The following is a 12,037-nucleotide window of genomic DNA, read 5'->3' as shown; positions in this document are numbered from 1 at the left end:
GCTCACTGTCCTCTTATATAGGAAATCTAAAATGAAATGTGCCTGAATAACTCAGGAGAAAATTGTAAGAATAATGTTCCATGGAATCCCTTCACTGAAAGTATCATGTGTTCAATGTAACATCTATTGAGGGTGAGAGCATTCTGTGGGACCCCAACTGGCTAGAGGGGGTAGTGAATGGATTCTGTGGTGGGAGGGCTCTAGGAAGAAATGGCTACAGCACGTGAAGGATCTTTAGCTACTGCAAAGTTCTGCTTATTCTACTCCTGTATTCTATTCTTGGGAGGGAAAATATATAATTTAAAAATCCCTGGAGACAGAGCAAGGAATGGTTTAAAAGTTATCAGACAGCAAAGCCAGTTCTGCTACAGTTCTGAGGGAGCCAGGGATTCCATGCAATATGGAAATTCCTAGTCCTAGTCAGAAAACATCACCTACAGCTCAAGGAACACCACCACTGCCTGTGGTAACAGTTGGATGGGGTTCAGCTGCAGGGTATGGTCACTACATGCTACAACAGCAAAGTCACCTCAGAGCAGCAAAGCAGCTGACACGTCTAAAAATACCCCAACAATCTGAGACTGAACAGTAACAGGAGACTGGGGACATTTATAACTATCTTTAGACACAGAATCTTTGGGCTATAGACTCAAATTTTAACTGGATGAGATTTCAAGCAACTGAAACAGTTGAAATGTCATATGAATCTTGATTACTGCAATCAAACATAAAGCAACCAAGTCCACCTCCTCTAAAACTAAGGACAGCAATGGTACCAGTCTAGCCCTTCTAAGCTCTCCCCAATTTTAGAATGCAAACATAAGACATTCATAACCAAAACCTGTCAGTAAAAATGTCAGCCATGCCCAGAATGTGGTAAATCCCTAAAAATCGCCTTAGGGCAGCAGGGTGGTGGGAGAGAAAACTTGAAAACCTAAAGCTTTTGGCTTAAAAATATATGAAGCATTCCACTCGAGATTAAGGTAAAACTAGTAGGAACAGTCACACTTACAGAAAAGTCTGGTTAAAAAAGGAATTCTGTACAATGTTTCTACTAATCTCATCACAAGATCACTCTGTAAGCACAGTCAGCAAATCTGTGGCTGCTGTGGAAGACAAGCAGCAAGTTGGCACAGACGACACAATACAAAGTGCGACAGCTACAGCAACACAAGAGTTACAACCACAGCCCAAACACAGCAAACCTGCACCTTACACCCAGCACATGACAGGCTGAGGTACTGCTCAAAGACATGCTGAACATACCATGTTTGCTGGAGTTTTGATCTAAGGATGTGTTCACAGAAATGCTGTCGACTGTAGTCCATTTCCTCAGCCGAGATTGTGGCTCTTTAATACTGCTCATATCCAGGTTTACATTCAAGTTTGAGTTCATTCCTGAAAGCATACAGAGCTTATGAAATACAGACTGAACTACTACTTCTGCTCATCTCTCCTGCTGTCCCAATAAGCACTGAAGAGCACACTGCTATGGTTATGTCATGCTTCCAAGTCCCTGGTTTTGAGGAACATTCGAGCATTTAATTCAGTGAACTCAGGGCAGACAGAAGCTAAGCTGAGCAATGCAAAGCACTCCCAAGTTCTCAGTTCATGTCCTCATGCAAAAATGTCAGTGGAAGAGCCATTAGGAAGTCAGAGAAACTAAAATGTAAATACCTAAAATATGGGGCAAACAGAATTTGTCTTGGCCTGCTCTAAGCTGTGGTCTGTACTTCCAAACGTTTCTCTCCCAGAGAATCAAGACAATGTCAACCCAAATCAACCCAAATACCTGGGAGAACCAGCTGTTCTGGGCTGTGACAATGTGCCCACACTTGACTTTGCCTGCTCTCTTTCCAGGTCTGTAAGAATTCTGAACTCACAATCATACCTGGGTACTCTTCCAGCCCTTCAGATCTAATTACTTCATTTCTGAAAATAAACCACTACAACGGTTTCACTTGGGGCCACAGACACACAGGGAGCTTCTCAAATGTCTCCTAGAAACGCCTTCCTTCAGCACTGGAAACGAGGGCTTCATCTTTCTCCTGAGTGGACATTCATGGCCACAGAGAAGCTGGCTTGTTTCTCTGGGGATTAGGGTTGTTTTTCTTAAAGGCATGATCAGGAGTTGAAGCCAGAAATGCCTCCCCTAGAAAAGCCTTGCAAAAAGTGCTTGGAACAGGATGGAGTTTTAAAAAATGTAGCAACTACCAACAGCTCAGGTAGAAAAAAAGCAAAGTCCAATCGATCCTATTTGTGACACCTCCCTCTGGCATTTTGCTGTTGTCAGAGCAGTGACTGCACCACAGAAACCTTCCTTCTACCTCTGGAGCAACTGCAGAGGCCAGACCTCTGAGAGAAGGGTTAGGAGGATCCCAAGCTGGCAGAGGTGCATAGCTCTGACCAGGCCAATGCCAGCCCCTGGCAGGCACAGGTCTGTCACTGCCCTGTATGGGAGACCTATGGGCTGAGGGATGGACACCAGTCCCTGGACATGATCCATAACTTAAACACTCTTCCCAGAAGTAATTTTTCATATCCTACTCTGGAAGACTTTATATTGTTCAGCTATACTCACTATTTGGCAGAAAAAGGTTGGTTTTATTATTAGAAATACTTAATTCTATAATGAATGGAGATGTGACTGCAGGACTGGTCAGGGAGAGAAGGACATCCCAGCCCCCAGTCTCTTCTTTGGGTGAGTATCTAGTGAATCTTGACAAATTCCTTCCCTAAAATGGAAACACAACCTCCTTGCTGGGTCTCCTGACAGTTACAAGAACCTGGAGAAAATAACATACCTACAGGATTGTCCAGGAGACAACTGGGCAAACTGGGCTGCCTCTCACATGACTACACTACCTCTGGACTCAATTCTTCACTGAAGTGTGAAGAAATTCCAGCAACCTGCTACTCTTACCCTTAAGCTTTTATGAGGACTGAGTGTGGCTCCATGTGCTTGTATCACTAGACAGTGCTATTCCAGGGGCATCCCAAAGAAATCCTACCTATACTGTGGCAGAGTCCTGAGGGATCTCAAAGCCACCTTTCATACACTGCAGGTTCCTGAGACGTGGCCATGGTTCAGGTGAGAAAACAGCTCTGTAACAGCATATTCCAGCTCCAGGAATGAAACAGAAAGGAACCCGAGGTAGGCAGGATGCAATTCCCCAGCATGGAGTTTGGAGAGGAAGTGAAATATTCCTTTCCTTAGATCTAACACAGTGTCTGCAATAGCTAAAAAACTTCATTTGTATGCCTTGTTCTTTGAATGAAAGCATAGTTAGACGTTGATGCCAATCATCACCAGCAACCATGAAGCAGCAGCCTGGACCCAGGACTGGCCACAAGTCACCTCAGTGTGGCACATGCAGGGCCAGCACTGCCCCGCTGGCTCCACAGCTCCCTCTGCAAGCACAGGGGTGTCAGTCCCCAGGACACACACTGCTCTGCAAAAGGCAATGGGGATGCAAAGGAAACCAGCCCAACAGAAATGACCCAATTAGAACAAGCGAGAAGAAAAGCAAAACTGAAGGGGAGGAAAAAAATGGGGGTAAGGAACTGAGGTAAATGGTAAACACTTGTGGTAAGTGTAATATAGCAATAAAAAAGGGACCTAAAGAAAGGAGAAAATATACGAGCCTGAAATTTCTGAAGTAGAAATTGGACAGAAGCCTGGAAACACAGGGAGAAAGAAACAGGAGATGTTTGTATTTATAAATGTTCAGACATTTTGCCTGAAATGAGATAACCATTCTTTAAAAATGCAGATCCAAAAGGTTTTTTCCTAGGCTAAACCACTAACAGGTAAACTGACAGTTTGTTCTACCTGTGCAATTCTAGTAATTGGAAATCATTGTGGAAATCCAAAGAAACATGGCTACATCAATGGATTCTTTGAATGGATTCTACTTCTAAAAGTTTTTTAGCTCCAGGAACCAGGACTTTGTACCACTTTGATCCCAAGGGACCCATGGGATAAAAGAAGCACTAAAAGGAGCCAGCCATTCCTCAGGACTGTAAAGCATTTGGCACTGAGACCCAGACAGTCACTGGGAATGAGAGTACTTGGGGAAAAGCTCTTTGGTGAAAAGGGTAACTGGGTAAGCCCCACAAAGAATTAGTACTTCCACTGAAATGGGGAGTGCTGACTGGATTACAGTCACTGTTTTAGGAGACAGGCAAGAGGAAAGTAGGGTCTGTGTCACACAAGCACTGACTGACTGCAGGAGACCCACCTATAGGGAAGCTGCTGAATGCATTGATTGGTGACGGCCCTTTCTGCAGCTCAGGAGTAGCGTGGGGTATGACATTCTCAAGGAAGGATTTCATGGAGGGCTGATGGAGTGACTGCTGTTGAGAGGGTGGAGTTTGCTGCTTCATTAACAGGTTTGGATCAAGCTGACGGGACTGTTGCATCATCTGTTGCTGCATACTAAGAGATCGACCCTTAAAAAAACAGAGCAGTTACAATATCAATGGGCAAAAGCTTTTCCACATTTAAAGGAAGAGAATGAAATGCATCTCTGTGCTCCGTGCATCCTGCACAGCCAAACCCCAGCACCGAGTCCCTCCCTTAGGGCCATCCAACCCAATTCACTCCTGCACACTTCAGTACAATTCACAGCAAGAAACGGAGCTCAGGATGAAAAACAGCTGTAAAGAGAGTTTGAGAAGTCAAAATAAAGGTGTTTGTTTACCTGCTGCTCCTGCTGCTGCCGACCCCCCGAAGGCATGCTCCTTGGAGTCTGCGCCTTTTGCTGCTGAGCCAACAGCCGCTGCGAGACATTGGTGTGGGGGTTAGAGCAGGCCCGGCCCGGGCCAGGCCCCGCTCCCTCACAGCACCGAGGACCCGCTGGGCAGCTTACCTGTAACTGGGAGATCTGAGAAAGCTGGTTTAACTGGGACAGTTGATTCAACATGGCTACCTGTTGTGGGCCAAAAAGTGGGCTCAGGCCACCGTTGTTTGGTGCATACTTCAGTAATGATACTGGAACCTGCAAAACAGACCGGGACCGAGAGTGACTGACTGTAACTTAGCCCGGAATATGGAGAATATTATAACCTCTGGTCAACAGCTGCCTGGTTTCTGAAACACTTATCAAGCCAAATATATTCCCAAATATTTACAGAATAAATAGGAGCGACACCAACAAACAAGGGACAATTTTCTGAAGCAGCATTTAGGTAGTCTCTACACAGAATGCTTTCTGTACTCAGTTACCTGAGGGGATAGTAATGGAGGAGGCACTTGAGCACGTGGATTAGGCTGAGATGAATTAAGAGGTTGTGCTGGAGGCTGCTGCATGCTCCTGGGCTGTGCTGCTATATTCCCAACACCAAACACACTGGGATTGCCATTCTGGAGAACGGATGGACAGTCAGTGACAATAAAGGTTCTGCTGCTTCTCCCACCCCACTCATTTCAGTTACAAGTTAAACACGTATCAATCACATAGGCAGCTACAATGTTATATCAAAAGGCATTAAATGCTGCCAAGTAACATGCCAAGGATATGCACATAGCCTTACCTGTCTAACAGAATTCAAGTTTTGCATACCCAGCCCTGCTAGGGAGCCCAGGGCTTGGTTAGGTAGTGCATTATTTGAAGGGGGAAGCTTCATGTTTTGATTGGACATAAACTGCATGTTTTGGGACTCGTCTGCTACAATGCCATCCTGATGGGACACACAAACCGAGGCGCAACAACCAGCCAGCAAGCAAGCAGAAGGGAGAAACCATTGCCAGGAGCAGAAGGGAAGAGTCACAGGACAGTCCAGCACCAGCAGGAAATAGGCAGAAAACAAAAGAGATCAGGTTAGTCATTGGCACTGCAAAGGGCTACAGAAAGTGCTTAGTATTGTATGTCAGTGAGTTAAAAAGAACAGTTCATATCTCATGGATTAACCAGAAAGCCCTCACTCCCCTCTACACTACCCGCAGAGAGCTCAGGAGCACACAGGTAACTGCTCAGAATGCAGAGTCAGAGGAGTTCAGAAGTGACCACCAGTGAGACTCCACTGACCTTATCGAAGTAAGGACCGCGATCCATGGAAGACTCTTTGGGAATTTGGGGACGAGAGCCAGGGCCTTTTCCAACCACACGATTGTAATCTCCAGCGCCGAGGCCGTGCTTGTCCATCTCCATCCGCTTGTCCTGCAGTAACCCTGCGGGCAGGACACGGTGGCTGCAGCACTCAGGTGTCCTTCAGGCTTCAGCTACAGCAGAACCAGCCTGTGCTCATGAAGACCTGAACTAACACTGCTCTTGGGCAGGAGACTCATAAAAGAAATATCACTTTAGCTTTAAACTCTCTGGGCTTTACTGAAAAGGGAAAGGAAACCTTGTGTATCGATGGCTACAGACAACTGGAAACATGGAATCAGCACCATGATTCTTCAAGGCTTCATGCAAACATTACTCTGTTTTCTCTTAAAACCAAGAACATGTAATTGTTTAAACGTGAAATAATTTAAGTATCAGGCCTGCCATTAATATTAAAATCTAAAACTCAACAGACAGTTTCTTTACACAAGAGACTGTGAGCCTCAAAGTGAAAATAACCAATTTTAAAGTGGAATAAAAAAAGAGTAACTACAATAAAAACTACAATGCTACAATTACTTTTACTTAAACATTCTATCATCATAGTATATTGTTATTAATGTATTAAAGAATTATACTATTTTTTATTTGCTACAGAAATCATAATGGTCAATGGATTAAAAAAAAAAATAATTGCTTCCAAGTAATTTTACACTCGGGTTTAAATGTTTCTAAAATAATCATTCAGTATTAATGTAGTTCTTAGAACTGAACATGTGTTTCCAAGAATGAACCCAATGAGTGAGTGTGGGATTTGGAACATTTCTGTTTATACTCAGTGAAGTGCCCAGAGGGCAATCAAGATATTTGTATTACAAGAAACAAACACACCGTGCCCTGAAAACATTCTCTTATGTCAGTTTAACATATATAAGTATATATAAGCTTAGCTTGATATATGGCTAATATTCCTATAGCAACCAGGTAATGTAGGTGTGCAACATTACTCACACACACAACTATTTTTCTCTACAAGAGTATTCCTGTTCTTTAGGGAAACATATATTTAACTACATATAGCTATATATACATTTGTATTTTAAAAGTAATTTACAGAAGGATATAAGCTAAAAGAGAATCTGGAAGGAAAAGCAATAAAGCCCAGCTTGGTTCTGCTGTTCTTACCTCCAGACATGTCCATCTTATTGCTCTGTATGGTTTCTTCTGGTGATTCTCTCTGAAGCAATAAAATGAATCACAATTATTTAATAATAGTATTTTTAAGAGCTAAAACAAAGATTCTTACACACTATTTGAATTCAAACCTGCAAGAGAGAAAAATCGAGACAATCAGATGCTATTGGAAAGCATTTTCTCCCTTTAGTTGCTATCCAACTGAGAACAGGTTCTCTCACCAAAACTCCCACGTAACGTGGAGTAAAGCAACAGATTATGGGATGAACACCTGGGGAGCGGTTACAAACTCACTTTTCATCAACAAAGAGCTCTCTTTGTAACGAGAATGCAAAGAAAAGGGATGGGTGACAGAGGGGAGACGAACACGAGTAAAAAGAAAACCATGATGAAGATGAACACTGAGCATTTAGAAGTCTGTACACGGTACCAGCCCTGTGGGAAGGCAGCAAAGCCAGACAAAGGCAGTTACTTACTGAAAAACTGAGATTTGTGAATTGCTTAATGAATGGATTGATCCATGTTTCATCTTGCTTATTTCCACCTTTCATTATTCCCTTAAAAACAGAAAGGAATTTCTGTGAAACTCAAATATTTATGACCAACTGCTTCAATTACATCACAAAGTGTTAAGAATGAAAATTAAAGTGCAGCAGTGCTGTAGTCATGCAGGAATCCCTTCTGACTTAGCTTTCAGAAATGACAACAAGCCTTGCCCTGAGCTGCTCCTTACCTTTGTGGGCATTTTCTTCATGTAGGGTGGCCAGTTTAACGATGGGTTGGCTTCTTGTGAGGAACTGCTGTTCCACATTCCAATCTCGACATCCTCCTCTTCCTCCCAGCTGGTCTGACGACTGCCTGTCAATGGCATATCATCTCCACACCAACTATCTTGCATAGATTTAGGCCCTGGTTGTGAAAAAAACCCAGCACATGAACATTTCAGTGGCAGCTGCTGTCCTTCACACCAAACACAGCTTGATGCTGACTGCAAGGTGAACACCCTCAAAACCGTGAAGCTTCCACAGAGGTGCTTCACCTCCCTCAAACACACTTGTTCCAGGATGACACAGAGAGCACTCACCAGGTTTATTTGGAGGCTGTTGCCCAAGAGGAGCATTTCCCCAGCCAGAGGTGCCTCCTGCATCGCTGACGGGCTCTCCCCAGCTCGTACCAGTGTCCATGGGCTTACCCCACGCTGAAGTTCCATTATCTACAGTAGTGGCTGGAGTAGAAGGCTCTCCCCAACCTTTGCAAAGCAGGGGGAGTTATTGGCATGGTTTTGAACAGGATTTAAAAGCTACCTAAAGAGACTCAAGCGTTTTGCTTTTCCTAGATCCATAACACACAATAAAAAGCGTGAGAGCACACATTTCCATTTTGTGTGAGGGTCATTATTACAACTGCAAGCTGTTCCATAAATAAAAGTAATCACAGAAACACAAATTTTGTATCTAAAGAATTACATTTCAATAATACAAATTTCTAAGATATTAAGCTCCTAAAAGCTGCTCATTACATCTAAGTGACCCCTCTCTGCACTTGAAAAAGAGATAGAGCACAAGATACTTCCTAAATCCCATCTAAGCTCCTCCCCAAAATTGTTATTCACTGCTCATGAAACTACAAGACCAGAAAGTCTGATCCCAAGTCTGTATAAACCCAGCATCCTTCATTCTGTCTTGTAGAAGTTCAACGCTTTTTTCAGGGAGGCTCATTGGCAATATTAAGTTTTAACTGTTTTAGAATCATTTAGAAAAAGTTTCATTCCTCAGATACTATTTTAAATATTTTCTCCATGTTCCCACTCCGCAGAACTCAAACAGAACTGTCTAGTCCTTATTACTGCAGCTATTTGAAACTAGAACAGATCTTCCAATCTGTACAAAACCATCAAACCTCTATGAGCCCTGCTGTTCATTTTTTTAATGAATAAAAAGCTGACTTCATCAGCACTTTGTCCTTTCCATCGAACCTTTCCACTGTTCTATGAAGCAAGAATAAAAAATTGTTTTAAAATCATCAGAAAAGACAAATCTGGATAAAAGCCAGGCTTACCAGAACCCGAACTGCTCTCCTTGCTAGTCATGGCACTTGAAGACAGTAGCTGCGGATGTACCTGTGCTTGCTGGTCTGAACTGCTGCTACTGTTTGGGACATTTTTATTCCACATATTCACATTTTTGTAGTTGTATTTGCTTGGATCACCCCAAGCAGAAGTTCCATCATCAATCTCCATTTTCCGGCGTATGGATTCAGGGGATGGCTCCTCCCAGCCCGTGGGCTCTTCCTCCTTTGCCGGGGCTGGCATCGGCCCCCCAAGCCAGCCCGACCCAGGGGGTTTGTTCGTGGCAGACGGGGCTCCCCAAGAGCCAACATCTTGTTTGTTCCATTCTGGAGAGCTGACTGGCTTTGATGAGTCCCCCCAGACTTGAGGTTGATTGGATTTTGGAGGGTCTCCCCAGCCCTGGTTCTGATTAGACTTTGCAGGCTCATCCCATCCTGAAGAGTTGTTTGGGTTTGCATTATTACCTCCCCAAGTAACAGAATTCGATTTACCTGGCTCATTCCAACCAGACACCGACCTGTCGCTGTTGCTACCTCCAGAACTGGATTTCTTTGCCTCACCCCAATGGTTACTTCTGGAATTTTCTCCCCAGCTATCACCGGCAGACACTGCCCAACCCTGGCTGGCCTTCTGTCCATCTCCCCATCCCTGCTTCATCTTCGGTGTGTCATTCCAGGATGACTTTTCCTCTTTGCCACTTCCCCATGATTGATTGCTCTTGACCATTACTGTAGCAGCAGAATCTTCTTCCCACCCCCCTTGGCTGTTTGACCCTTTGGAGTCTCCCCACCTTGTAGCAGACTTTGGATCTCCCCACCCCGATACAGATGAGGTATCGTTATTATTAGGGCTAGGTCTATCCACACACCCCCCTGAGCTGGAAGTCTGTGTCACAGAGCCCCCCCAGGCCTCTGTCCCATTGTCAGTTTTTCTTTCACCCCTCGGTGACGTTTCGGTATCCCAGGCAGTGTTCTGTTTGATTGGAGTCTGTCCCCAGCCAGAGTTGGAGAGGACACGTGGATCTAAGTCAGTTCTGTTCACTATGCTTTGGAGTAACGTGTGCTGGTCAACCTTCCTCCTCTCTCGGTTCTGGCCTTCTGCAGCTCCTCTGTCCTCATGGCACCCAGTGCTCTCCGAGCTCCCCTCGCTGTCCCCCGTACCTGTTTTGGCCCATGTGCTGTTCTGCTCAGCCATCTGGGAAGCAGCAGAACTCTGGCTGTTAAGATCATCCTCCTCAGTAGACTTCCATCCATTTGTAAACTTCCTGCTGTTTCCATTCACACTTTCATTGGAATGCTGATTACTAGGCAGTTTGCTCCATTCCCCGTTGGAAATGTTAGTGCCAGTGCTTTGTGCAGGGTTGCCCCATCCTCTTCTGCTCCCGCCAGCACTTGCACCGTTCCCGCTTCCCCACGGCATGTTCTGGGAGTTGACTGTCCCTGCCTCCCACACCCCTCCTCCTTTATTCCCATTGATTTGAAAGTTAGTGCTGCCAGGCCCGCTCCCGCCCGGCTGCATTAGAGTTGCATTCACAGTGTCACCATTAGCTTGGCTGTTTGGGCCTGGACATTTGTCTCCAGAGTAACTGGAACCATAGGCACCCCAGGTAGTACCGTAAGAGCCGCCGGTTTTGGCCTCACCATTGCTCAGGTGAGAGATGGAAGTGCCGTTTGCCACTGGAGAGGCCTGAATCTGAGAATGATTCATTGTGCTCACGCGCCAGGCCCCGGGCCCTGCGGTGTTGGGCAGCTCGTTCATCTGCACCGAACCAGCAGAGTTTGGTAAACTAGAGGTCATAAAGTTAGTAGTGTTATTTGGTCCATTCATTTCAGTGTTAAGGTTTTGAGGTTGCCCACTGAATGAAACATTCCTTGTACCATTTAATTCAGAATCACAACTTTCCTGAAGGCTTCCCCAGGAACCGTGGGCTGAGCCACCCACTTTCGAGTTAATACTCTGGCTGTTGGCCATCTGACCTATGGTACTGCACTGAATGCTTGTGCCAGGACTCCCACTCCCCACGGACCCTTTCAGGGCATGTCCACTGTTCTCCAACACGGACCAGGCACCATGGTTGCCATTTGAATTCAAAGTGCTTGGATTTAACCCTCCATTTGATGAAGAGTTTATGGTGCCCCAAGCATTCATTCTATTGTTGCTACTTTCAGATTTGCTGTCAGGAGCATCCACAGAAACTTGACATGTGCTTATTATGGATCCATGGGATAACCCCCACGGCCCATTAATACTTCCATTGCCCACATTATTGCTGTTGCTACCAACCACAAACTTATTCTGAGACCCATGTCCGATGCCATTGCGAATGCCATCGCCTTCTCCGCCTGTGCTCCCTGAAGCCATGATAACGAGGTTCCGCTCTGACCCAGAGCTGGAGGCAGAGTCAGTGTCCATACATTCTGAAGTCAGCTCTGGGTCACTGCCAGTGATTGATGGCCATGCTTCTTTGTCAGAGCCGTCTACGATAACTTTATCCCAGTTTGTGCTGGAGTCACTATTTGAAGAGACTGGTCCCCAGTGAGAATTTTCATAATGGGATCCTAGACCACTGTGGTTCAGATCTAAAAGGAAGAAGGAAAGTCCAAGAGCATTATTGTAAGTTCAGTATTATTACCTCATTAGGTAGAAGAGGAAAAAAAGAATAAATATACTAAGCCAGGAATTATTTTGTGTATTATTTTGCTTCTGTTAACACTACAGTCACAGG

General features: G+C 44.9%; 1 protein-coding gene across 7 annotated transcripts in view; it reads right to left on the bottom strand.

The window, feature by feature from the left end:
- The window catches only part of TNRC6A (trinucleotide repeat containing adaptor 6A), a 42,587-nt gene that overhangs the window by 5,743 nt on the left and 24,807 nt on the right, over positions 1 to 12,037 (bottom strand). For 3 of the 7 annotated variants that reach the window (XM_018086379.2, XM_018086382.3, XM_018086386.3), the window contains 13 exons: positions 9,303 to 11,891; positions 8,329 to 8,493; positions 7,978 to 8,153; positions 7,721 to 7,801; positions 7,236 to 7,287; positions 6,030 to 6,172; positions 5,536 to 5,682; positions 5,228 to 5,365; positions 4,872 to 5,000; positions 4,704 to 4,781; positions 4,242 to 4,452; positions 3,646 to 3,678; positions 1,267 to 1,398 (listed from right to left, as the gene is read on the bottom strand). In XM_018086379.2, coding sequence (XP_017941868.1) covers positions 1,267 to 1,398; positions 3,646 to 3,678; positions 4,242 to 4,452; positions 4,704 to 4,781; positions 4,872 to 5,000; positions 5,228 to 5,365; positions 5,536 to 5,682; positions 6,030 to 6,172; positions 7,236 to 7,287; positions 7,721 to 7,801; positions 7,978 to 8,153; positions 8,329 to 8,493; positions 9,303 to 11,891 — 4,074 coding nt within the window. The remainder of the gene's footprint in view (positions 1 to 1,266; positions 1,399 to 3,645; positions 3,679 to 4,241; positions 4,453 to 4,703; positions 4,782 to 4,871; positions 5,001 to 5,227; positions 5,366 to 5,535; positions 5,683 to 6,029; positions 6,173 to 7,235; positions 7,288 to 7,720; positions 7,802 to 7,977; positions 8,154 to 8,328; positions 8,494 to 9,302; positions 11,892 to 12,037) is intronic. The other 4 variants (XM_018086387.2, XM_018086381.3, XM_018086384.2 and 1 more) reach the window with 2 other exon arrangements.

Source organism: Manacus vitellinus, unplaced genomic scaffold, assembly GCF_001715985.3.
Source record: "Manacus vitellinus isolate BGI_N305 unplaced genomic scaffold, ASM171598v3 scaffold_93_pilon, whole genome shotgun sequence".
Classification (NCBI taxonomy): Eukaryota; Metazoa; Chordata; class Aves; order Passeriformes; family Pipridae; genus Manacus; species Manacus vitellinus.
The sequence above is the reverse complement of the archived record's forward strand: the minus strand, read 5'-3'. Positions and strand labels throughout refer to the sequence as shown.